Genomic DNA, 23,237 nt, shown 5'->3' with positions numbered 1-23,237 from the left:
ATCCTTTGTCTATGAATACCAATCTGTCTAAATCATCTTGGTGTTGATTTCTATTGGTTGATATTTCTTTTGACTGTGGTTCAAATTTTTCTACCCCTTCACATATCTAATATTTTTTTTAATTGTATACTAGGTTGTCGATGATTCCTTGCAGAGATTCTGGATTCTGTTATTTTTTTCTTAAAGAGTTTTTTTTTCTTTCTTTCTTGTAACACACAGTTAAACTTGGTGAAACTCATACTCCAAACCATGTCTCTCTCCTGAGGTAAGGAACAGCTGAAATTTTTTCTCAGCTTTTCAACCTTCCAGTTAATGCTTTGTGCTTTCTGCGAGTTCCTTGGAGTTTCCCACACATATGTGTAGTTCAGAGATTAGCCTAGTATTTGAGCACAATTTGTATGTGGATTGTTGGATTCTTTCACTGTGCTCCCTCCTTTTTGGAATTTGCTCCTCAATTTCTAGCCTCTCTGCCAGCCCTGAATTCTGTTTTCTGACGCCTCAAGCTACTAAGAGTTGTGTTGCTTGCAGAGCCCTCAGAGGAAAAGCTAAATAAATGCGCACCTAATTCAGAAACGTTCCTTTCTTTTGTGGGTTACATAATTTTCAGTTTTCTGATTTTGGTGGAACTTTTGCACATTTAAAGAATCCTTTTTATATTTAATCCAGAGATTATAATTGTTATATACAGGAGGTTTAGTCATACCAGCTACTCTGCCATACCAGAATGGAACCGTATCCATGCATGTTTGAGTGAGACAAAAAATAGGCAATTAGAAGCTTTGGATCCCTTGGCCTGTTCAGTGATAGCCTTCACTGTAAGGTGTTGAGAAAAATTAGATTTTTGTTGTTGGGAAGTATCCTAATTGTCAGTATCCATAGGTCCCTCTCTCCTTGAATTATTTAGTTTTCTTAGTGAGGAATCCTTTAATTTCTTGTATGGCTGGGGATATGATAGATATATGCCCATTTTTCAGCATTCTGGGAGCCTAATGGACCTAGAAATCTCATATTTTGTTGTAGAGTTTCATGAATCCCTCTATTTTCAATATGGTCTTAGCTGTATCTTGTGATATAAAACATATCTCATTTTCTGTTCAACATTTTCAAAGATTAAATCTCCTCTCTTTTCCAAGGGTTTGGGAAGTGTGTTTTTTGGCTGTGAATGGTGGAAGAAGAAACGTAGGGGCCTAAGAAACTTCTTACAAAAGGGTTCAACTGATGTCTTATTTTCTGTTCCAACTTTAGAAGGATCTGATACTCAATTCCTGAGCGTATCTGGAATTTTATGGTAAGAATTAGATTTTTTCTCAATGGCTTCTCCCATTTTGAATCTGGGTTTCAGGTATATCCAGTCTTCTAAGTCAGTTACCATTTGTCCATCTGTTCTTAGATTCTGGGATTTAGTTGATATTATTTCTCTCTTTCTTTTTGTGGATATATGCCTTTGTTCTTCTTCCGATCATTTTAAATGATATTTCCTAAGGAGTGAAGATAAATCATATGGATTCAATCCTGTTCCACTTGTTTTAAGATAATATTTATTTTCATCTTCTATTTTTAAATAAACATAAACTGATTTATTAAACCAGATACCCTCTTTTGAAACATCAGTTAATAGCACTTTTACAAAAGTCAGTTTTGAAAAGCATAGGTGTATCAAATGACTAAACCAGTGTTGAATGTAAATATCAGTTCTGCAATCTCCTCTATACCATGAAATAGTGTTTCTTTGGCTATTTTTCCTTAAAATAGCAAGAGTAAAAAGACTTATCATCTCTTTCAATGTAATATGCTTGCTTTGGACTTATGTTGTAAAAGAATTGCTCACAACAGACAAGTATATACATGCAGTGCTGCCACTTCAGAACTTGCCTTAAAGAAGTGTGAACAAAAATGGCCTAGCAACTACTCCATGCCCTTCCTCCACCAGTCAGTGCAAGCCAAAGGAAACCTACTTCATGAGAACTAGAATTTACTTTAGAGCTTTATTAGCTTGCTTTGAGTATGAACTTGATTTTCTAACATGAAGATTAGTGAATTCATTCTCTGAAAAGTAATGTTGTGTAAGCATTTTCAGTCTTTCACCAAAGAATTCATTATTTCACTGAATATATATGAATCTACATATACTTTCTATTTTTTAGGCCATTTGTAAATTGAGCATATGCTCATCTTCATAAAATCATCTGTGAGGGATAGTTTTTATGTTTATTTTTTCATTTCCAATCAACTAAGGATCATATTCCTATCACTAATCATTTAATTTTTGGTTTTTGTTTTTTATGGTTTTTTGGGGGGGAGGGTAGTTCACCAATATAGCATGAAAGCTCTTAAGAGTCAGAAATAAATCAATAAGTTAGAGGAGACTACTGGACTTTGTTTATTGGTGTTATCAGGAATGGGGACGTATGAGAAGAGTTTATTGCATGTTGGAGGAAAGTAAAAAAAAAAAAAAGTACTGAAAGTAACACCTGTGAAGTAAGGTTAAAGAAAGGGCCTAGAGTTATTTAGCCAGAAATGAGACTGATGTAATAACTATTTATATATATATTTATTACAGAACATGACTGATTGTTGTTTGTCTTTGCTGAAATCCAGAAAGAAAAAAGTTCAAGGGTAGAAATACAAATGGGATACATTTAACCAGTACTTAGAAGAGCAGTGTGAAGGTTGACAGACATTGGAATGCTTGTGATGGGACACATCTCCTTGGCAGAGTAAAGAGCTTTAAATGTAGCAATCTTCTCTGTCATGAACGGTGACCGATCCCCCCCATAAGGCTTCCACAGGGCCCTTCCAGACCTGTAATTCTCTGGGTCATTTCTGTTCTAGCCTTCAGAGGTTGAGAGTGAACCGGACTCCGCAAACACCTGCCCTTTCAGGAGCGCTAACAGTGCTAAAGGGCGCAGTGTCGGCGGCAGCACAGCTCCGTCTCTTCCAACTGAAGACTTCACTCAAAGGTGAGTCAGGTCAGTGAGGACCCAGGCGCTTCCCTCTCCTCCAGCTATCACGGGGGCGGGCACAGGAGCTCTGCGAGATCGGCGACCACAGGGCACCCTCCCCAGCTGCCAATATAAGCTTTGACAGAGGGATGAACAGGGGATGGCTGATTAGCTGGTGATAGGTGGGAGGGACTCGCCACCTAGACGCGCTTCGGGAAGGATGAGTAGCGCCGATGACAGCCAGGTCCCTCTCTCACGCTTCTGCTGCTAGGTGGTCCAGACCCATGTGCTCCCAGAGCGCGCTGGGCGCCCGCCACTCCTGGGGCGAGCGTCCCACTGCGCGCGTGGTGCCTTCCAGGTTCCTGGCTTCCGCGGGAGGGCGCGTGGGATGATGCTCTGGTCCTCGTGCTTTCCCCAAGCTCCTAGCATCCGGAGCCGCCCAAGCCGGCACCGCCGCAGCCACAGCCTGGGAGGGAGAAAGGAAAAAAGGGAGGGGGCTGGACAGGCTCGGCGGAGGGAGGAGGAGAGGTGGGGAGGGAGGGAGCGAAGGGGGAGGGAATCTCTCCCCTTTGCAGTGCCTCCGCCTCTCCTCTCAGGCTGGTGGCGACTGGGTTCTCCTTCCACACCCTCTCCTAGTTCCTCGCCCCCTTCTCCTCCCACCCTCCTTCCCTCCCTCCCTCCCTCCCTCCTTTCCGAGTGTGCAGGAAGGGAGCTGCAGCCTGCGCGCAGCCCAGGGAGCCGGGGGAGGCGCCGGGGGGAGGCGGTGGCGGCGGCCGCGGCGGTGGCGGCCGCGGCGGTGGGTGTGTGCGAGTGTGTGTGAAGGACGCCACCTCTCGCTCCTGCGTTTGCAGGCAGCGGCGGGCGGCCGGGCTTCTCGCTCCGGCAGCGGCAGCGACAGCGGTGGCGGCTTCCGGAGTCCCGCCGCGAAGATGCTCAAAGTCACGGTGCCCTCGTGCTCCGCCTCGTCCTGCTCTTCGGTCACCGCCAGCGTGGCCCCGGGGGCCGGGAGCCTCGTCCCGGATTACTGGATCGAAGGTTCCAATAGAGATGCTTTGAGTGATTTCTTCGAGGTGGAGTCGGAGCTGGGACGGTAAGGCGGGGGGCACCCTGGACGTGGTGGAGTCGCGCGTACTGCGCACGGGCTCGGGCTTCTGGGGAAGCCCGCGGCGCGCACCGGGGGCAGTCCCTTTTGCAGGGACTGCTCCCGGGGATGCGGGAGCCAGCCTCCCTGTCCTTTGATTTCTCCCCGCCTAGTGTCTAGGAGAGAGCTAAGCACATTCAAGTTGGGAGTCGGGTGTCTCTTGGAGCGCCCAGGCCGGCGCAGCTGCGAGCAGCAGCCCGACTCTCCCACCCTCGCTCCCTCCTCCTCGCCGGCTGCCACTTCCCTTGGGTGACAGCTCCCACCACACGTGGGCCCTGCTTTCCCGACTGGTGTCTTTGCTCACGATTATAGCTTGCCAGAGGGTCTTGTTTGTCTAGTTATTTTTTGGGGTAGGGGAGGAGGGTACCCCTCCAAACCATGACAGAATTATTAAATTAGATTCTTCCCCTTTCCTCTCATCAAACTCTCCAAAGCAAGTGGCACTAGAAATTAAACTTAAATACTAGCTTCCCTGCAGAGTCTGCTCAGGAGTGAAAGGGGGGAATGAATCATTTAAGAGAGTTGAAGGCAGAATAATGAACTAGTGTGGCTTTAAAGAAAAAACAGCACAAGGGGTCTAGGCAGTGGTAATTAGAAGAATTCTGCTCTTCTTTCATGCTGGAGTGATTTATTTAAATTATGTATGCAAAAAGCTATCTTTCTGCGGTTGCAGAAATGTCCCTCATCTCTCCTCTGAAGATCCAAACAGGTAGAGAGTGGTTTTGCCATGTGGATGATGCCATATGTTCTCAAATTTTTAAACATAGAAAATTATTTTTTTCTTTCCCTTCTTTTTTCCTTCTTGCCTTTCTGTTATTGGTAGGTAAAGAGAATTCCTTTCAACACTCATTTTAGATCCAGGCCGTTTATGGTAGGGAATCTGAAAATGTAATTTCAAGTATTGACAAGTTGAAGCTTCTGTACTTAATACTTGTAATTTCATTTTCTATTCTCTTTTTGTTGGAAAGAGTTTAGCTAAGAACCATTTTTTTTTTTTTTAATGCCATTGAAGACCACAGTGTAGGATTATGGATTTTGGTACTTGGTGGGAGGGTGTAAGGGTCACCTCACACCCCTGCCCCCCCCCAATTTGCCACTACTATTAATGGCTCATAGATATAGAAGGTATGTAAGAAAGGCAAAATTTCTGAATGAAAATGTAGTCTTTTGTCATTGTTTAAAAATTTTCCAGGGCATCTGGGTGGCTTAGTTGGTTAAGCATCCAACTCTTCATTTTGTCTAAGGCCATGATCTCAGGGTCCTGGGATCCATGCCCTGCAATGGACTCCATGCTCAGTGGGAAGTCTGCTTGAGATTCTTCCTCTCCCTCTATGCCCCCCACTCGCTCGTGCCCTCTGTCTCTCTCAAATAAATAATCTTGAAAAAAATGTTCCAAAATACTTGGGCATTGAATAGTATATACATAAATATCCTACTTTGATCAAAATTTTCAATGTTCATCTGAAGATGTGCTATTGTATACATTCGCTAATAGGTTGGAAATAAATGAAGTGTCTCCTTTCTTCAGATTCGAACCTTACTATAAGCGTATGGTGAGCTGCAGCGGAGCAGTGTAGATTTCTGATTAAAGAGATAATCTACTTACAATTGTTTACTTGGTGTTTTAGAAACTGCCACCTAGTAGAGGAAGTGTCTGCTGGTGCTAAAGGGACTGTCCCACCACCAAATCTAACTGCTTTCTGAGTAACGTTTGCCCTAGATGCCTAATTGACTCGGACTTCTCAATAACACATATTATCTTTATGAATAGCTTTGCCATCAGGAAACTCAAGACATTTCTTTAATTTGACGAATGGAAAATTGGTTAGAAAAAAATAAACTGTCAGTTGTACACATCTATGGATGGTAGACTTCATAGGGAAAACCTAAGGAATTTGAAGTTTATTTTTTAAAAAAGCTTTGTGCTATATTTTGCAGACAAAATTGGAAGACAAATTTGGAAGACAAATATAAATTTGGAAGACAAATATAAATCAATTATGTATTGCTGAGATTCTCACTTGCTTTCTAGTTGTTTGATTACCTTGCAAATCACAGAATTAGAATATTTTGAGAAAACTAAAAATTCTCTCTTTTGCTGCTTTTCAGTAGTCATGTGTATTAGGTAAGTTCTCTGTAGATGGCAGTATTGGTGAGGTGCATACTTACTCCATTTGGCTGAGACTGAGAAATGTCACTTCATGATCAGTTATTTTTTCCAACAAAATAAACCTAAAACATAAAGCAACTAATGTTACAGATATAATACTAAGAATCTATATAGCCAGAGAATATAGCAGAATTATAATTATAGGTATTGACTGACAGAAGTCTTCCTTCCTCCACTAGGGATAAAGTTGAGACTCAGTCGATTGGTTTCAAGTCTTTACTCTCTTAACTCTCAGTTTTGGGCCAAATCTGCCTGTCAGTGGTGACTCTAAGGCCAAAACATTTAATTCATTAGTTACACAGTTGTCATTAAGATGTTAAGGGAACAAAGACCTTGGTGTGGAATGTCATTGTGGTTAGTTCCAGGGTATCGACAATCCCCACTAGATTAAGTTAATTTGTGAGTAGTCATTCCTCTGTTAAAAGTATCAGTTGTAGGCTAGTGACTCCTGAATTAAAGAAGATTGGACATGTGACTATTAGGGCAGCACACCCTGAGGATGTGTTTGGGAATTTTAGGGAGCGCAGTGAAAGCCAGTTGAAGTCCCTGTATAGTGCTGGCAACACTGTTTCACAGGTAGCCCAAGGCCCTGTGATAGCTCTTATTTTACTATATATGTATGTATCAGGATAAGGGGTGAGTGGTGGGGGTGGGGGTAAGGAGGATTATTTAAAGAGTATCAGGCAAACTAATTTAATTTTTCTAAAATCACTTTTGAAAATACTGCTTTGTTTATAGAGTTTGTCAAAAAGTTTACAAAAATTGTGATGCCCCAACAAATTCAGTTCTGTTTATAAATATGAATTGGCCATGATCCTATTCAAGGCTCCCTATCCTAGAGAGTAGTTGGTCCTTTGCCCAGTGATTTGAGAAATTGGCTTTTTAAAGTTTTTTCTAAGGGAGAAAAGAGCCTGCTTCTGGTCTAGATTCTGTCCAGTGGTTTGGCACAGGTATGGACAGGATTTGGCCTGGGCTGCCCTGTGGTGGGGATTATGCATCCAAACCCAAGTCCTGTTTTCAGTTATTTCCCACCTTTTGTTTCTCTCTGTAATATGAGACTGAAAGAATGTATGCAAAATGAGATGTATTCCCACACACAAAAGTTAAGGGAAACCAAATGAAAGATAATTAGTACAAAAGAAGAGTGTGTTAAATTATCTTGGAATAAATTTTTAAATAAATTTCCATTCTACTTAACTATAGTTTCTTTAAGCTAGTGAATTTCAATCACCATCACCCCCCCACCCAACCTGATCCACAATTTAAAGGAGTACATTTATATGGCAAAGGAATTAAAGCAGAGTTTCGTAGGATCCCTTGCTATATGTATTATTGCTTAGGAACCAAATAGATTTAGATAGTGAGACATAGGTGTGTGTAAAATAGAAACAGTGTGTGTGTTTAGAATGGAAACAAGTTTCATAAAACAATGTTTATTCTTACTACCAACAGTGTACTCTAATATTTCCTATTCTATGCTGTTTGATTTTATTCTATTTCATTAAAATATTGGCTGAATCCACATGATTTCATATCTCACTAATGCGTTGTGACTCAGTATGAAAATGCTGTTCTGGGCCATAAATCTGTGTATGCCAGATTAAAATATGAGGCAGACCCCTTTTGAAAAATGCCCTGCAGACCAGCTGGTAACACTGAGTGGTCTCCATTGGCACAACTCTGTAGAGAAAAGTTCTCCTGTCTTTGCCTGTAAGTCCTCGTTGGGTTTCCCCTTCCAAACATTTTGGAAAAACTCTAGTGTCTCCCCAAGATCTGCTGGGTGTACTGTACTCTGAAATGGCTGAGGGGGCAGGAGGCTGGGCCAGCAGCACCTTTACTATATAGGGGAGGAATTCAGAGGTCTGAACACTTGTGTATTCCACTTGGTAACACTTAATTCTGGCCCTGGGTAATGGGCAGCAGATAACTTCCTGTAAGGAAACATGCAAGTGTGCATTTTCTAACAGCAGGGCTCCAGCCAGTGCTCCTGCCTGGTGAGGAGTCAGATCCTCTCTTTCTCCTTCCCTGTCTTTGTTCGAGCCCCTTCCTGAGCCATTTTTAGCCAGTACTTCTCATACCCTTGGTTTTCCCCCACACTGTCCTTTAGGACCCCACAGCCTATCTAGAATATACTGTTGGTTACGGTTCTCCTGCCACCCACACTGCACTTACTATCTTAAGCTCTTTTGGGGATCTAACTAGGAATTAAAAATATAACTGTTTGGTCCCTCTGTTGTTCTTGGGCATCCAGTTCTTCTCTCAGGCAGTTGGCTCAGGAGCAAGTGGGAGAATAGACACCCGGGTACACATGCTTGAACACTGACTGTAAGCTCCCAGAAGGCGTCTGTGGATTTGGCTGGTTCACTATCACGTGCTCAGTGCCTAGCACAGAGCTCGGTGCTGGGCAAGTGCCCAACAAATGATTTTAAGAGAGTGAGTGACTGATAATGAAATGGGCCAGGAACAGTGGGCATGACCCCAGGGAAAGGGAAATCAGATGACTTGTTTATCTTCTCCCTAAAATTTGTATGACCATAATCTCATGTGTGCTAGTTTTCTTTCATCACGGTGGGAGTCCTGATAACTGTCACCTCTGTAGCTTGTAGGTGTTGAAAATAATGCTCCTTTTCTGTTGGCAGAGAGCTTTGTGGCTCTGAAATGAAAAGGATTCCGTTTCACCTTCACTATCATTTTGCCACAGGCATCTCAGAATTAGGAGTTAAATCAACTTGAATGTAAAGGTATGAAATACCTCCAAGTTATACCAACCACTAACTTTAATACATAGTAAATGTTAAATTTGGAAATCTACTCATTGTAAAGAACCTTAAAATTAAGTGATGACTATGATAGGATCATTACTTTAGAACACACTGTTTTTCCATGTTTAAATACTGTTACGAGGGTAAAAATAACTCCTAATTTTGAAAAAAAAAAAAAAGACACAGGTGCTATTTGCTTCTAAACTGTTCTAGAGAACTTTACTTGAGTAAAAAAGAGAGACAGAAAGAGAAACAAAACACTAACCACAAAATAGCTTCAAAGAACTTTCTTGTAAACACTTTACACTCAGAATATATGTATGGATTAGTGTTTGCAGTAATATATTTGAGAAAAAAATGCTGAGTGGTAGCTGTTTCAGCTTCTGGTTATTATTTTTTTATGTTAATGTTTTTTGTTTGTTTTGTTTTTTTGGCTAGCTTTAAAAGTAGTTTTCTTCAGACTCCCTTTTGGGAAAGCTAGCATAGCTCATATATCTAGTAAAAATTGTATTTTTAAAATTTCAAGGTCAGGTTTATTCTGTAAAATATATTGAGTCAATGAACCATTTAAATCAGGCCAAAGAATAACTTCACGTGAAATCATGAAATCAATAGCAGCTAGAATCAAGGTTTTACTCAAATTACATTAATCTTTTTTTTTTTCCTCTTTGATAATGGATCATCTGAAAATCTTGTAACTCCCGTGACTTAATTAGGAAGTTAGATCTAAATTTTGATAGTATATTGTGAGCACATAAAGGATATGGACTCTTCAGTACAGTCCATTTTTAAATTCTTATTGCTAATTGGGGGCACTGGGGATATGGATGATATAAAATAGTGTGGGAGATTTTCCTCTGTAATCATATCAGTGGCAAAGAGCAAATAAGGAAAGGAACAATGCTGGAGAGAGGGTGATTTATAACAATGGGCAAAGGATCTTACATGTAGAGTTTTCTTTTTTCTCTTAGACCAGGGTTTCTTAACGTTGGCACCACAGACTTTTGGGGCCAGATAATTCTTTCTGTGGGAGCTCTCCTGTGCACTGTAGGATGTTTAATAGTATCCCTAGCCTCTACCCACTAGATGACAGAAGCAGACCTCCCCCAAAACCCCCAAGTTATGCAACCAAAAATGTCTCTAGACATTGTCACATGTTATCGCCTCCCCCTTTCTGTTAAGAACAACTGTTTCAGAAGCTAGAAGCTAGTCTTTTACATGATTTTCTTTTAGTTATGTAGAAGGTTAACAAGAAGGAGGTTGATGGATTGAAATCATTTGACTTTATCGAGTATCTGCTACAACCAAATGTTTCTCCCATTTCTATGTAATGCCATTAAGATTTTTGTCATATGTGCATACCACCTGTGCTATAATTTGCTTAATATTTTTGTTTAAATTACTCCATTTTGTTAACCTAATTTTACTTATTGAGAATACTTATTTTCATTAAATTGAAATTAAATTTCATTATTATATTCATGCCATAAATAGAAGCAAATTATAAAAATAAATTGCAGTAAAAACAAAGCATTTTTATTAAACTGGGGCTACAAATGCTTTTCTGCAGAAGGCTCCCAGCCTGAGGATTGTTCTCTCTTTGTTAAGAAGGGAGATTATCGAAGATTAGCAGGTTTAAAACCATAGTAGCACAAACTGAGGATTTCTTTGTGATGGAATCAGAAAAACTGAAAAATAATTGAAAAGAGAATAATGGTCTCATTTTTTGATTCTTTGTTATTTAATTCGATGTCCTTGTGCCACCTAAAGTCCTTTCTGTTACAGGTCCGACTTTCTGTGTAACTATGAACTAGGCAATGTATGTTGGTAGTGTGTGTGGCGGGGCAAGGGGGCTTGAATATGAGTGAATATGATGAGTAGAACACTATATATTGACTTCCAGATGTGTAGCTCACTGTAAATTTAATATGAGATAAATAATAAGTAAAACTAATATGAGGTAGAGATTGGACGATCACCATGGTCTAAAAATGGAGTGATAATTCTGACTGGGAGGATTGAGGAGTCTTCATGGAAGGGGTGGACCTTGAAATTCAGCAGAATTTTAACAGGAAGAGCTTTGGTGAAGGACATACCAGGTGGAAAGTACATTCTAAGAAAAGGCAAAAGCAGGCAGAAGAATACAGGATACACATTTTATTTTGCAAACTTTATAAAACATGAACATTGTCATGGCAGTTAAGGTGGGAGGGTAAGCTGATGTCAGGCCAAAGAGAGCCTGTAAAAACAAAACATCTATATCAGTTGAAAACCCAAATGGTAGATAAAGAGAAAGTAACCATGATGAGAGCAAAGGGTGGCTATGGAAGCAGCTGCATCTTGGGTTGATGTTGTGGGACTCAGAACTTGCCATTAACCCTTAAACCAGGGGGGTGGGTAAGAGAGAACTTACCCTGTTTGTTAGAAAGGAAGGGAGGGAGGGAGGGAGAGAAAGGAAAGAAAGGAAGGAAAGAAAGGGAAGAAAAACACCTCCCACAGCCTATGATGAGATAAGAAAGGGGAAGTGGGATTGAAGCGATTGAGATCAGTTACCTAGACCTGGTAAAGAGCCCATAAAGAAATAGACTGTTAATATTTTAGGTTTTGTGGGCCATATGGTCTCTGTGGCAATTCAGCTCTGTGATGGCTGAGTGAAAACAGCCGTAGACAACACAGAAACAAATGCACATGGCTGTGTTCCAATAAAACTTTATTTATGACCATGAAATTTGAATTTCATATAATTTTCACATCACAAAATATTATTCTTCTTCTGATTTTTAAAAACCATTAAAACCTGTAAAAACTGTTTTTAGGTTGCAGACCATACAGAAACTAGTGACTGCCATATGAGGCTCTTGGCCTGTGGTTTGCCAAATTCTGACCTAGAACAGTCTACTCCTCTTCAGTTACATGAGAATTTCAAGTTAAAATGATATCAAGACTTCATTTATTCAAGAAACTACCTTGCATCTCCCTTTCACTTTGATACTAGTTTTTCAGGTGGGCATGAACTTTATTATTTTTTTTAATGATTTTATTTATTTATTTGAGAGAGAGGGGGAGAGAGACCATGAGAGAACATGAGAGAGAGCACAAGCAAGGGGGAGATTTAGAGGGAGAAGCAGACTTCCCACCGAGCAGGAAGCCCAATGTAGGGCTCCATCCCAGGACCCTGGGATCGTGACCTGAGCCAAAGGCAGACGCTTAACTGACTGAGCCACCCAGGGTGCCCTGGGCATAAGCTTTAAATGCATATTCATCCTTTTTCTACATCTGTTGAAACTGGAAGAGTTACAGTTTTTACATGTGTAGCAAGTTGGCTAGCTCTATTCATCATTTATGTTTTTGAAAATCAGTGCTCACATTCAGAGATTATTTCTTGGAGGGTAGTTTATTTTTTATTTAATAATGAAATAGGTTTCAGATCATTCTTCTATTGTATTTGAAGTGACAGTTACAAAATAATATGCTAAATAAACTATTGATAAAAGATTCACCTCTAACTAGTAAAGTTTAATTAATTAATTTTCCTGTTGACTAATATATTAGCCACATGTTGAATAATCCTTCTATATGCCATGCATATATCTCAGATGGACTAATTAAGGTCATTTAAATTGGGACTTCGTTTAAATAATATTTTGAAAAAATGGAATTCTTTTTTATTTTGAATAGACTTAAGAGCTAAATAAAAGCAGTCACTGACATTTTGACTAAAGTGGGATGTCCACATCTAGGGTATGCTAGAGGAAAGTATTAGGGAATCTGTTTTTAAAAATTCTTCTAATTTTTGCTTTTAATTTTTTTTTGGATGTTTTAAAAAGCACATTACAGATTGGTTCAGTAGCACATGTATAGCATCTGCAGGTACAAAAATATACATAACTTGGGAGCATGTTCATAAAAACATTTTGTTGGGATGATTATTGGATCAAAGAATGGTAGTTATGAGTGGATACTAAATAAGCTTCTTTATTTCTATTTAAATAACATTCTACATTTTGAAAATGTTTTTAAAGCAGATACATAGATAAAAATGCAAACAAAAAAAGAAATCATATGGCAAGTTGTGTCTTTGTGCAGAAAGAGGAAGTGGGTACAAATATGCACTTGTTATGCATTTTAAGACTACTTGATAAAAGGTTTTGATAAGAACTTACTGCAATTGTAACCAAAGAAGTCATTTGGCAGAAAACAGAAAAAGAGAAAAAGAATACCGCTTGCCCATCAAGCAGAGGGTTGAATGAATTTTGTTTTTCTTTATTGTTGAATCCCAAATTCATATTATTTTCAAGAACCTCAATTTTATTTTATTATTTTTTAAGATTTTTAAAATTTATTTATTTGACAGAGAGCGAGCACAAGCAGGTGGAGCATCAGGCAGAGGGAGAGGGAGATGCAGGCTCCCTGCTGAGCAGAGAGCTTGACATGGGACTCGACTCAATCCCAGGATCCTGGGATTGTGACCTGAGCCGAAGGCAGATGCTTAACTGACTGAGCCACCTACGTGCCCCAAGAACCTCAATTTTAATATACCTACTTCATGGTAAACTTTGCCAACTGCTGTCTTAGGCAGCTGAAGTGTTTGGTGGGCAGTTCCTGCAGACTTGTGGTCATTAGTGCCAGGATGCTGAGTTTAACCCTGTCAACAAATGCAGTCTCATTACTCAATTACTTGTTAAGTCATGCTTCAGGGTCATATGGTTGAAAAATTCACCAAGTTCAAAAATACAGAAATATTCTTAAAAGATAAAAAAGGCTAGACTTGAACAGCCCTCTGATTGGAGTGGTCTTCTAGAAAGGTAATGGATATGACATATGTTCTTAACTGTTTTCTCTACTAGTTTGCAGTAGCAGTCTTTGTTAAAAGTGTACTTCCTTTGATTTATATCATGATTATAGACAGAACTTGACTAATATTACAAACCAGAACAAAGAAGAGTAGGCGATTGCAAATCTGTTCATTGTGAGCACACGTTTATTGCTACCTACAGTGCAGCATTTGAATGATTTCTCCCTACTTCAAGTCCTTGTGGACTGCTTGATAGGGACTTTGGCTTGCATTTTAGCCTCCGTTGCACTTTTTTATCTTGCTGTGCCTCACTTGTACTGGGGGACAGCTGGTCAGTGACTGTTGTAACTTAGTAGGTGATAACCTTTCATTTGGGGCTCCAACAGACGTACAAAATTGTTCTTCAGGTGTGACAACTAGTCAGTCCACGTTTAATCTTTGACAGGATATAAGTTTCCTATTACCTATTCATTCAAGTGAATATTATTATTTTTTTTCAAAGCTCCCTGTTAGGATAACCCCTGAGAAAATAAGACTGTATTATTAAATGTGACCAAATTCACAATATGTAATTCAATAAATCAGCTTGGCCTAAAGTGTTCAATCATAATAGGCCTCTGAAGATTTCTTGTGTGAGTGGAAACATTTTTAGTGGCTCCTATGGGACTCTGGGTCCTTCCTCTCCTTTTTTCCTCAACGTGAGTAATGTAAACTAGTAATATTCAATGAGGTAAACTCTTGAGAAGTTCTCCTGAATGTATCCTGTAACTAGAAGCAAACTAAAACCATAACAGACAGAACTCTTCATGTATATGTATGATACGTTAGTGAAATAGAAAGCTGAGGAAAGTATCAGGATAATCTACGGCAAACTAGTACAGTTCTTTCAAATCTTGAGATACTGAGGAAATGGAATGTCAGGACTGAGCAGAAGACCTGGGGAGCCGTTGAGGTTCCGGCCTAGGCCAGGAGGGGGCAGCAGAGTGCCAGTCCAGGTTTGAGCTGGCAGATGGTGGAGGGGGGTGATCCGAAGGGAACCAGAGCCCAAGGGGAGAGGCGGACAAGGCAGCTACTTAGGAGGGCTTCAAGGCTGGGCAGCAAGCTGACCATTCTGAACAGTTGAGTCGTGAGGGTGAAGGAGGACTGCTGACTAAGGGAGGGGCTAAGACAAGAAGTGAACTAGATGGTGCAGGATGTGGGCAGGAAAACAGGCAGGAGCAAATTGCTGCTTGATGGCTATGTGCCTTTAGGCAAAACATTGAACTTCACTTAGCCTTATTTATAAAAGAAGTATATCCTCCCCAAGGTTGCTATGAGGATGAAGTGAGACCTGAATGTAAAAGTATTAGCTCTGAATCTGGCACATAAGCTTTATACCATTCCCCAGATAGGACACGAGGTGGGAGGTAGGGGATAATGATTCCTATAGGTATCTATAGGGGAAAAACCTCAGTCTAGCTTACTTGGCCCTTTTTAGCAATCTGACCCAAACTTGCCTGCCAGTCTCATTCCCCACCACTTCTCTTCCTAATTACCAGCATGGAGTCTTTGGTGCTTGCGGTTTAGTCTTATGTACATTGCTAATTATTTCAATAATACAGCAAGATGATCACACCAGCACCATTTTTCAGATGAGAAACCTGAGGCTCAGAATGTTCAAGCAGGTTGTTCAAGCTCATACAGCCATGGAGGAGATTCAAGTGCAGGTTTGTTAGACTCTGGTGCTTGTTCTCTTTCCGCTCTGCCTGTCTTGGCCTCAAGGACCTCGCACAGATCTTTGTATCTCTGTGGTGTTGTGCATGAAACTCTCTTGGCCTAAAATGCCCTTGTCCTTCTAATCCTTCAGGACAGTCGTCCTACCCCCCAGGCAGGAGGTTTCTGCTGCCTCCCTGCTCTCATATCACTTCATATGTGTATTGTCTTACAGGTAAATGCTTTGTGGTCTTCACCACCAGAGCCTCTGTTCCTTGGGCAGAGGAACCCTATATCATATCCATCTTTTATCCCCACTACTAAGTCAATTCTTCATCAGCTCCCCCATTACCTGCCTCCCGTGAGTGCTTCATAAGTGTTTGTGGAATAGTGAGTGCTTAAATACAGGAAGGCACAAATATTGGAGGAGTTAGGTGAACAGCAACAGAAAAATGGGCAGGACTTAAATCTCTCTTTCTTCAAGATGTTTTCCCTTTGTAGCCCTCTGCTAAACCAGCACACTATGAAATTACTTATTCAGTGCCCGTGTCCCACTCTTCAAAAGAGTGTAAACTGTTGTGGGCTAGGCCTCTGTCCCCTTATTTACTGCTGTGTCCCCAGAGCTTAGTGCAATGCTTGGCACGTAGTAAGCACTCAGTAAACATTTGTTGGGTAAGTGAGTGAGTTGGGGGGCTTCTGCAACTGAAAGTCCTTTTGAACCCAAAGGGCTCTGGTCTTTTGTCAGTCTACTGTCTTAAAGGGCCCCATCTGTAAATGATGGAATAGTATGACTTCCTATGATTAGATCATTTACCTCTAAGGTCCCAGATAGCCACAGGCATCTGTGCATCTATGTTTTCTTCCAGTTGAATTCTCTGGATGATTACCTTAGATCTTTACTGTGTGTTCAGGAGACAGAGCAGTTTTTGGAGTAAAGTAGGGCTCTAAGCTTCAAAGCCTTGGTAAATGTGTCAGAAGATCCTCGAACAATTTCTGTTCTTATTCTGTGCCTTTTAAATGCCTAATCTCTTGTTAGAAACATGTATGTACAATTATATTTGCTTATTTTTACTTCCATTAGCAGACCATACTGATGCTGACAACAACTGTAATATCTAGGACAGGGTTTCCTGGCTTTCCCTCTAGTTTTGTTTTTGAAAGGAATCATTCTTTTTAAAAAGCTTGACTTACGACTTGTTTGTGGCTGTGTAATCAGTCAGTGATGTTCTGTAACATAGTCTTGTAGCATGGGCCCTGCCTGAGCCAGGAGGAGCAGGAAGAGCTAAAGAGAGGATTGTGAAGGAGATAAGAATGTAAATATTCTTCCCTGTGTCTGTCTTTATTTGGGATTGTTATTTTAAATCACCTATTGAGATGTCTAATGCTTTAATCAGAAATATAATTCCTCCACGTAACTTCCAAGTAGGGTCATTAACTTTATGGTCATGCTTTATGCATTGTTGAAATAATTATTCTGGAAATTTTGTGTATCTCCATCTCTATTTTGACAACAGTAGCCAGGGTGTATGGTGAAAGAACTGTGTGTAGGAGGAAGAGGGGCAGAGACAGGGCTGAAGGGCAGAGGGCAGGCCAGCCTTCACCCTGGTGTACTTCTTGTTTCCAGGGTCCATTTACATCTCAACCCACAAGCACCTCTCTGTCCCTGCCATACCATACACTATGGCTTGCTGGAGCCTGGCCTGGGACACTTGTTCTGTGGTGACACTCTTTATCTCTCTCCTCTGCCATCAAGGCACTAGCACCTAGGTATCCCCTGCGTACCCATACCTGTTGGCTTTCCAGGGGCTGGTGCCTGCCAGCTCCCAGCACATTATTTCCTCAGCAGCTGGTACAGGGTTCTTTTGTTGCCAGCTGGAAGCTCAGCTATTAAAAAATAAGACTTGGCCCATCTTGAGTATCATATGTTTCCATCAGGACTTGGATCAGCATTCTGGCACAACGCACACAGTCACTTGGGCACCTTTCTCAGGACTGAGAACCCAGTCTTCTTCTGGGTCTGGGACCACATCTTCACCTACTGCTCCAAATACAGTTTCCTTAAGAAACCTGTGATGCTTATGACTCGTTGAGGGCCAGTTTACCATCATTTCACTTGGTCTTATTGAATTTATTAACATCTGTGGTGTTTCTTTAGCACTAGGTTGCCTGCTCTGATAGTTGGTGTCAGTTTCATATTGTAAATTGTAAATTCTCAGAATAAGGTTCATGTTTCTTAGGCTAGTGAGCAGCTAACACACAACACTGAAACAGTGGATGTTTACTGCATGGCTTTACATTAGCATGAGGTGATCCAAGAAGAGAGATCTTAGTATTTGTAAATATTTGACTATTGTTCTTTGTATTTCACATACTGAATAGAACGTTGTTATAACCTTAGGTTTTTTATATCTGCAAACAAAAGAATAATCAGGGTAGTTTAAATATTTCCTGTAGGTGGGTCTTTCTGTATAATTCTTACAGTGCTTTGCTTATAAGAAGGATGTTAAAATTAGGAAATATTAATCATTTTGTAGCTTTATCTTATTTGTGCTAACTTTAACTCTTTGTCATGGATTCATTAATTTTTTATTCAGAATAATGCTTTCTTCACTGGAAAGTTAAATAAGCAGACCCAGAATTACTGCAACTTAACTGTGATTCAGAAATAAAGAATAGAGTCCTGGAAATCACTTAATGGTATTAAAAAATATATACAGTAAGGAGTATTTTAAAGCGGTCTGTAGTCTGTGTATACTGATAAAGAAAAACATATCACATTGAAGAGACTTCTTATATTTAAATGATGTCACTATTAGTCCCACCTAAAAATTTATTTCTCTGATGTGGTACCTAAATGGTAAAATAAAGATTGTCTTCTGGTTTCATCATGTATTTGTTTAGTAGCTGCTCTGAATTGTCTGGTACCTATTAGCTGTCTATTGTTAATGAATGTTTTAAATTGTAATGAGCTTCACTTTCTTCATCTGTAGAATGAAAATATCAGTGCCTTTCTCACAGAATTATTGCAAAGATTAAAAAAAAGTAAATTATATGGCTGTATTAAACACAAAAAGCTGTGCACATAGTGCAATGATATATATTTTTAATTTGAATAATAATTTTTTTTTAACTCTTAACTCTAGACTTTATTTAGATTTCACCAGCTTTTCCATTGATGTCCTCTTTCTCTTCCAGGATCTTATCCAGACAGCCACATTAGTTTTAGCTGTCATGTTTTCCCTGCCTTCTCTGATATGTGACAGCTTCTCAGTCTTTCCTTGCTTTTCATGACCATGACCGTCTTGGGGAGTACTGGCAGGTATCTTGTAGAATGCCCCCCAATCTGGATTTGCCTGTTGTTTTCCCACATGATTAACTGGGATTATACATTTTTGGAAAGAATACCATAGAGGTGAAGTGCCTTTCTTGTCACATTGTGTCAGGGTTACATGATATCACTGGTGATAGTAACCTTCGTTACTTGGTCCCCATTGTGTTTGCCAGGTTTCTCCACTATACAGTTACTGTTTATCCCTTTCCCTTTTCTGTCTAGTCTTTGGAACTAGGTCACTAAGTCTAACCCACTCTTGGGAGGGAGCGTGATGAAGCTCCACCTCCTGGCCAGAATAATATCTACATACATTATAGTTCTGTAAGGAAGATTTGTAAGCTATTATTTTATCACTAATAAATTCATATATATATAGAATAATTGAACATCCCAAGTCATTTTCCAAAATTCTTGTAAAAATATACTGCCACTATAGATCATGCACCTGGGAATGTAGATCGTGAGAAACTTTGAATCTGGTAGAAGAAGCTGTCCTTGGACTTTTGTGCTTAGACAATGAAGCATATTAGAGATGAGGACAGGAGAGATGGGGAGAGGTACAAAGATAATGGGGGTAGTATGTCAAGCCTCAAGTTGTGAAAACTCCAAAGATACTCTGACTGTTTCCTGTGTCTCTATCTCCCTGACTACGATGTGTGTACATCTACATCATTTATAAGATTTTGACTTAGATTTGCAGGAATGTAGAGTGGATAGCACCTTAGAAATCAGCCAGTCCAGGGTTTCTTTGTACAGATGAAGAAATTGAAGCACAGAGAGGGCACATATCTTCCTCAGCACTCCAGAGCTGGTTAGTAGCACAAATGGGACCACAACCTTACACTCTGACTCTGTGACACACTTCCTTTCCACACACATGCCATTTGCAGAAACCTGGGCCTAAACCAGTACTGGCTTTTCCTCCAAAGCTTCCTTCGTTATTTCAGAACACAAAATTTCTTATCTCCAAGAAGCTGTTACAGATTGTGATTTTTAAATTTGCACTATTTCCTATCTTGTGTCTTGTGTTTGCATTTTTTTTTGCAGAGGATACAGTCTTAAAAATTAAAATGAACAAAACTATTAAGCATTGGATAATATTTTATACTTGATTTCTTTGATCTGTTTCACATTTTGGACAGTATTTGTTTACCTTGTAAAAAACTTCTGTCCCTAAATGTATTGAAATCACATTTAAGATCTAGCATGCATGTCAGAGTGCATTCTGTTCCTGTTTGTGAGTAATTTGGGACTAAGATTTTCATCCTTACATGACTAATTGAAGAAACTGGTCAAAATGCTAGTGCCCCACCCACTTTAAAAAGGTTATCTATATTACAGTATAACATGACAGAAACACCAGTTTGCACACCTATGTTCATTGCAGCATTATTTACAATAGCCAAGATATGAAAGCAATCTAAGTGTCCCTCAGTAGATGAATGGATAAAGAGGAGTGGGGCATGTGTGTGTGTGTGTGTGTGTGTGTGTGTGTGTGTGTGTGTGTGTGCAGAATATTACTCAGCCATAAAAAGAATTAAATCTTGGGCCGCCCAGGTCGCTCAGTTGTTAAGCGTCTGCCTTCAGCTCAGGTAATGATCCCAGGGTCCTGGGATCGAGCTCTGCATCGGGCTCCCTGCTCCACGGGAAGCCTGCTTCTCCCTCTCCCATTCCCCCTGCTTGTGTTCCCTCTCTTGCTGTGTCTTTCTCATCAAATAAATAAATAAAATCTTAAAAAAAAAAAAAGAATTAAATCTTGCCATTCACAATAACATGGATGGAAGGTATTATGGGAAGAATAAATGAAATAAATCAGACAGAAAAATATAAATACCACATGATTTCACTTACATGTGGAATCTAAAACACAAAACAAGCAAAACAAATAGACTCACAAATACAGAAAATAAACTGGTGGTTGCCAGGGATGGGTATGGGCAAAATAAGTGAAGGGGATAAAGAGGTACAAATTTCCAGTTAGAAAATAAATAAGTCATGGGGATGTGATATACAGCATAAGGAATATAGTCAGTGATATTGTATGACTTTGTATAGTGACAGATGGTAACTAGATTTATAGTGAGGATCATTTTGTAATGTATAAAAATATCAAATCACTATGTTGTACCCCTGAAATTAATAGAATATTATATGTCAATTATACTTTAATTTAAAAAAAGGAAAACTACAACATAAAATAAATCACCTTTATTTGTTCTTCCTAACTCCAGGGAATTGCAACATTTGAGCAGATGGATTGATTAATATAATACCCAATATTTAGCAGTACTTAAGAAATTGAAAAATTACATGGAGGTGTTTTTGTACCGCCACATGCCATGAAACCAAGCCTATTTTCTTATTGACGCTATTGACTCAAAAATGTATTTATAGGACAGATACACTGGATGTTTATTTTTAATTTTAATACATGCTAGTAACACCTGATTTGCATTGAATAAATAGTCTTTTTTTCCCTACCCTAATAATTTTGCTGACTAGAATGGTAGACTGGCAAGTTAGGTTTTCAATTCTTTTAGCTGATAAGAAAAAATATTTTTATTTATTGTTGATAGAAATGGCAGAAGTTTTCATTATCAATAACAGGGAAAATTGTGACAGTGTCTTATTTCTTTTGTTCACCTGCCTACATCTAAGCCTGTGTTGAAGGGCTGCATACTCTAATAGCACGTAATGCCATATCATTGCTTCCTTTCTTGGTCTCCCTTCTCTAACACGAGTCAGCACTGCTATTTCCTTATTCCTCTCAAACAGCTTCTACTTGGGCCCCTTCGATCTGGTTCTTATCCTGATTCTTCCATTAAAAGTGACGGTTGAGTTCTGCTTCCCAAACGGATTCACTGATCTCACTGTTTAAACCTCTGAACTGCCTGTGAGTCTGTTGATCACAAATTTTCCCCGACCTTTAAAAAAAATTATTTATTTATTTATTTGAGAGAGCATGAGCCAGCCAGGAGGCAAGGGAAGGAGGGGGATGCGGGGGGCGGGGGGAGAGGCAGGCTCCCCGCTGAGCAGGGAGCCTGGTGGAGCTGATCCCAGGACCTCGATCGTGACCTGAGCCAAAGGCAGACACTTAACTGACTGAGCCACCCAGACGCCCCTCCCTTGCCTTTTTTAAAGTGATAAGATGACCATGCTTTCTGTGCAGTGAGATTCTGAGCATTCATGGACGAAGTTTACTCATGTAAATGCAACTTACCGCAAAACTTCTATTGGGTGTGTATATCATAATCACGTGAGTAATGTCAATCCCAGGAGTAAATGGTTCTCACAAATAATTGTAATTTGTATAACCTGTGTTTAGCCCAACCATGTTTTTAGTTTTTTTTCTTCTATCTCTGTTTGTAAAGAACCATCACTGTTGATGGTTTTTCCTGCCACCATGTAAGAGCAGGGATTCCTAACTTCAATCCATAGACCTCTGCACCTGTGTTTTAGGACTACATGAAGCTCCTGAAATTGCAAGCTACATTTTATGTGTATAAGCATTTTTCTGAAGCAACTGACCATAGCTTTCATGAAATTTTCTAAGATGTTTAAGGAGCCCTGATGTTCAGGGTTCATCAATACACACATATTCTTACATATGCTCAGAACAGTTGGCTAGCATGAGGCTTGTATTGACTTAATCATTTAGCAGACTTCTTTTTCCCTCTTTTGCTGTCCTTCCCAGTTTATCTATATCCCCAAATAGGGCTTTCTGTATTTTTATATTCCTAGTTCTTAGCTTTCCTTTCATTAGTTAGGATGCTGTTATGTGCAAGTGTAATTTAACAAATACATATGGAAGCACCAAAAGAAACCCGACTCAGATTGTCTTAAACAATGGATTTATTGGCTCAAGTAACTAAAGAACAGAGATTGTTCAGATTTTACATGGGGTTTGACTTGGGCCCAGATTTATTTCACTGCATGTCTTTCAACTTTGCCCTCCTTCCTACATGTATTGCCTTTGTCCTCATGCCAGCATCCCGCATGGTAGCGAAATGCAGCAGTTTTTGTCCTGATGTTGGCAACCAGTCTTCATCATCCAGTCCAGTAGGCTCTTCACTTCCTTCTATCATTAAATAAGCAGAACCAGTCAGTCTAGCCAGGGGGATGTCTGCACTAATTGACTTAAGCCTATTGTTATCACCATACCTAGACAAGTCACAGAGACAAAGGGGAAGAGATTACAATGTTCAGTTTAGGCCATTCAGGGTCTACTTTTAGGACTTTAGCAGTTCTAACTTGTGTGTGGTTGTAGGTGCTGGTCGGAAATATGCTGAGCAGCAACTAACAATATTTTTATTTCCCTTAAATTATGTGGAGTTCTGACATACATACAGCTCCTGGTGTGTGATTACAGTTATGCTGTGGAGATAGGATCTTACTGCTGTAAAA

The 23,237-nt window shown here is 39.9% G+C and overlaps 1 protein-coding gene across 1 annotated transcript in view; it reads left to right on the top strand.

The window, feature by feature from the left end:
- The first annotated feature begins 3,793 nt into the window (after positions 1-3,793).
- CAMK4 (calcium/calmodulin dependent protein kinase IV) overlaps positions 3,794-23,237 on the top strand; it is a 208,405-nt gene continuing 188,961 nt past the window's right edge. The window contains exon 1 of the mRNA XM_036065756.2: positions 3,794-4,032. Coding sequence (XP_035921649.1) covers positions 3,872-4,032 — 161 coding nt within the window. The 5' untranslated portion in view covers positions 3,794-3,871. The remainder of the gene's footprint in view (positions 4,033-23,237) is intronic.

Source organism: Halichoerus grypus, chromosome 2 (assembly GCF_964656455.1).
Source record: "Halichoerus grypus chromosome 2, mHalGry1.hap1.1, whole genome shotgun sequence".
In the NCBI taxonomy this organism is placed as follows: domain Eukaryota; kingdom Metazoa; phylum Chordata; class Mammalia; order Carnivora; family Phocidae; genus Halichoerus; species Halichoerus grypus.
The sequence above is the reverse complement of the archived record's forward strand: the minus strand, read 5'-3'. Positions and strand labels throughout refer to the sequence as shown.